Source organism: Euphorbia lathyris, chromosome 7 (genome assembly GCF_963576675.1).
Source record: "Euphorbia lathyris chromosome 7, ddEupLath1.1, whole genome shotgun sequence".
In the NCBI taxonomy this organism is placed as follows: domain Eukaryota; kingdom Viridiplantae; phylum Streptophyta; class Magnoliopsida; order Malpighiales; family Euphorbiaceae; genus Euphorbia; species Euphorbia lathyris.
In genome coordinates, this window is record NC_088916.1 from 41,343,841 (window position 1) to 41,346,656 (window position 2,816).

A 2,816-nucleotide genomic window follows, 5' to 3' on the forward strand; every position below is an offset into this window, starting at 1 on the left:
TTATATCCTTTGTTAACTACACATATATATTCACATTCACAGAGAGAGAATTGAAAACATACCCCCCATTAAGGGTTTAAAACATTATCCACTTGATCAAAGTTCAATTTTAATACAAAATGGGAAAAGGTCCCCCACCCCCACCACCATTATCATTTTACCAAACATTTTTTATGGATAAACTTGTTATGGCGGTTAAAAACAATTAATATAAATTCCCACTAAATAACCAATATGTCAAAAGATAAGACCCTTCCCACAATAATTTTTATATCCGGCCTCTCATAGATTTAACTATTTTCTTAATTTTTACAAGACTCAATTCATATGTTATATATTAATTGTCACGGAACGGGTAGGAAAGTAGTAAATATAAAAGGGTAGATGAAATGATGGGAAGAGTAAAAAGTGTAAAATAAAAGAGGTGATTCATTTGGTGGAATGTGAAGAAGTAAATGATCTTTGATGCCTTAATAGGAGGCATAGGCATTCATTCTCTACTCTAGAATAGAATATTGACACGTTTGTTGGAACCCAACAGCAGGACCCACTCATTTCAAAGTATATAAATAAACCCTTCTCCTTAATTGTAACTCCATAATATATTATTATTGTTATGTCCAACCCAAAATCATCTTCATTATTTCTCTGTCCCAACAATAACATGACGGATTCTTGTTTTCATGATGACCAAGAGGAATTACATAGATGGCCTACTCCTTCTCAGGTACTATATATATATAATATATATTAACACTCAGGGTACTCATACTCTAATTTCATCATCTTCCTTTTTGCTTTAATTCAGGTTTTCCAAGAAATCAAAGCTATAGCCAAAATCTCTGGCCCAACTGCAATCACTGGTCTTATTTTGTATTCAAGAGCTATGATCTCCATGCTTTTTCTCGGCTTTCTTGGTGAAGTTGAACTCGCCGGAGGCTCTCTTTCCATCGGTTTTGCTAATATCACCGGTTACTCTATTATTTCTGGTCTAGCTATGGGAATGGAACCCATTTGTGGACAAGCTTACGGAGCTAAACAGAAGAAACTCCTCGGTTTAACTCTTCAAAGAACTGTTCTTCTTCTTCTCTCTACCTCTATACCCATCTCTTTCATGTGGTTCAACATGAAGACTATACTTTTATGGTGTGGTCAAGACCAGGAAATATCTTCTGTGGCTCATACTTTTATTCTTTTTTCTATTCCAGACCTTTTCTTTCTTTCTCTTCTTCACCCTCTTCGTATCTATCTTAGAACCCAAACCATCACATTACCATTAACTTATTGTTCTGCTATCTCTGTTCTTCTTCATGTCCCTCTGAATTTCCTCCTTGTTGTTCATTTCAAATTGGGGGTTTCTGGGGTTGCTATAGCTATGGTTTGGACTAATTTTAACTTATTTATTCTACTTGTCTCCTTCGTTTACTTCTCCGGCGTATATAAAGATTCATGGGTTTGTCCAAGCATGGACTGTGTGAGAGGATGGTCGTCCTTACTTGCTCTGGCCATCCCTACTTGTATCTCGGTTTGCCTTGAATGGTGGTGGTATGAGTTCATGATTATCATGTGTGGACTTCTTGGAAATCCCAAAGCTACAATTTCATCAATGGGGATTCTGATTCAAACAACCTCTTTGGTCTACGTGTTCCCATCTTCTCTAAGTCTGGGAGTGTCTACCAGAGTGGGAAACGAGCTAGGAGCTAACCGTCCGGCGAAGGCCCGCATTTCAATGATTGTATCTCTAACATGTGGTGTTGGATTAGGGGTTGTAGCAATGTTATTTACAACATTGATGAGGCATAAATGGGGAAGATTATTCACGAGTGATTCAGAAATACTTGAGCTTACGGCAATAGCATTGCCGATAGTAGGGATATGTGAGCTTGGAAACTGCCCACAAACAACAGGGTGTGGTGTATTAAGAGGAAGTGCTAGGCCTAGTATTGGGGCTAATATAAACCTGGGTTCATTTTACTTGGTTGGAATGCCAGTAGCTATTGTTCTTGGGTTTGTAGCTAAAATGGGATTTTGTGGATTGTGGATTGGCTTACTTGCAGCTCAAGCCTGTTGTGCTTTCCTAATGATTTTTGTGCTTTCAAGAACAGATTGGGTTGCCGAAGCACAAAAAGCAACACATCTTACTAAAACATCTTCATCTTCATCTTCAGTTTTACCAAAAACAGCAGCAGATACGAATGAAACAGACCCTCTCATATCTTCAATTGTCAAACTGCAAGTGCAAGTGCATGTTTAATTTTATTTGTGTTTGTATGAATAACATTTGTACAATTCATATATACTTTGGCATTTCGGATGGAAAAAGGACAAAAGCCCTTAAGCTGTCGGTTGTTTTTAGACCCTATATCTTTCTTTTTGTTTCTTTCCCAATTAGGCAATAACCTAATTCACTTCCTTAAATGGAATATTACCATAACCTCTCCTTTTTTTTTCTATTTATTCCTTTCCTAATTACACCTACATACAATATTCTCCTCTTAATACCCACCAATACTTTCCTTCCTCCTATATATACCTTTTCTATTTGTGGATTACAATATTTTTGTAGCATATATTGTTTCATTAAAAAAAAAAATATCTCATACTGGTATAAAGTTTCATTAAAACAAATCACGAATCGAATGAAATACAAATATTTCTTTACAGCTACTCAGCTAAAATTAAAATATCTTCATTGAAATCCTTCAATATCATTAGTTGTCGAGATAAACCGCTTTCATTTATAGGTAACTATTGTCTAAATTAAAAGTGGTAAAGCTCTTAGTCTAGTAGTTGAGAGTTTACCTATGTCTTGGTAG

At 36.0% G+C, this 2,816-nt stretch overlaps 1 protein-coding gene across 1 annotated transcript; it reads left to right on the forward strand.

The window, feature by feature from the left end:
* Positions 1–624: 624 nt before the first annotated feature.
* Positions 625–2,511, forward strand: LOC136235965 (protein DETOXIFICATION 48). Its single transcript, XM_066026092.1, has 2 exons — positions 625–727; positions 809–2,511. Exons 1-2 carry the CDS (start codon positions 665–667, stop codon positions 2,252–2,254), a joined length of 1,509 nt encoding a protein of 502 aa, XP_065882164.1. The 5' UTR covers positions 625–664; the 3' UTR covers positions 2,255–2,511.
* Positions 2,512–2,816: the final 305 nt, after the last annotated feature.

Excerpts from the sequence above, each read along its gene's own strand:
- LOC136235965 (XM_066026092.1), top strand. The coding sequence starts at position 665 with ATGACGGATTCTTGTTTTCATGATGACCAAGAGGAATTACATAGATGG. Across the intron at positions 728-808 it reads GATGGCCTACTCCTTCTCAG|GTTTTCCAAGAAATCAAAGC; the intron begins GTACTATATATA and ends GCTTTAATTCAG.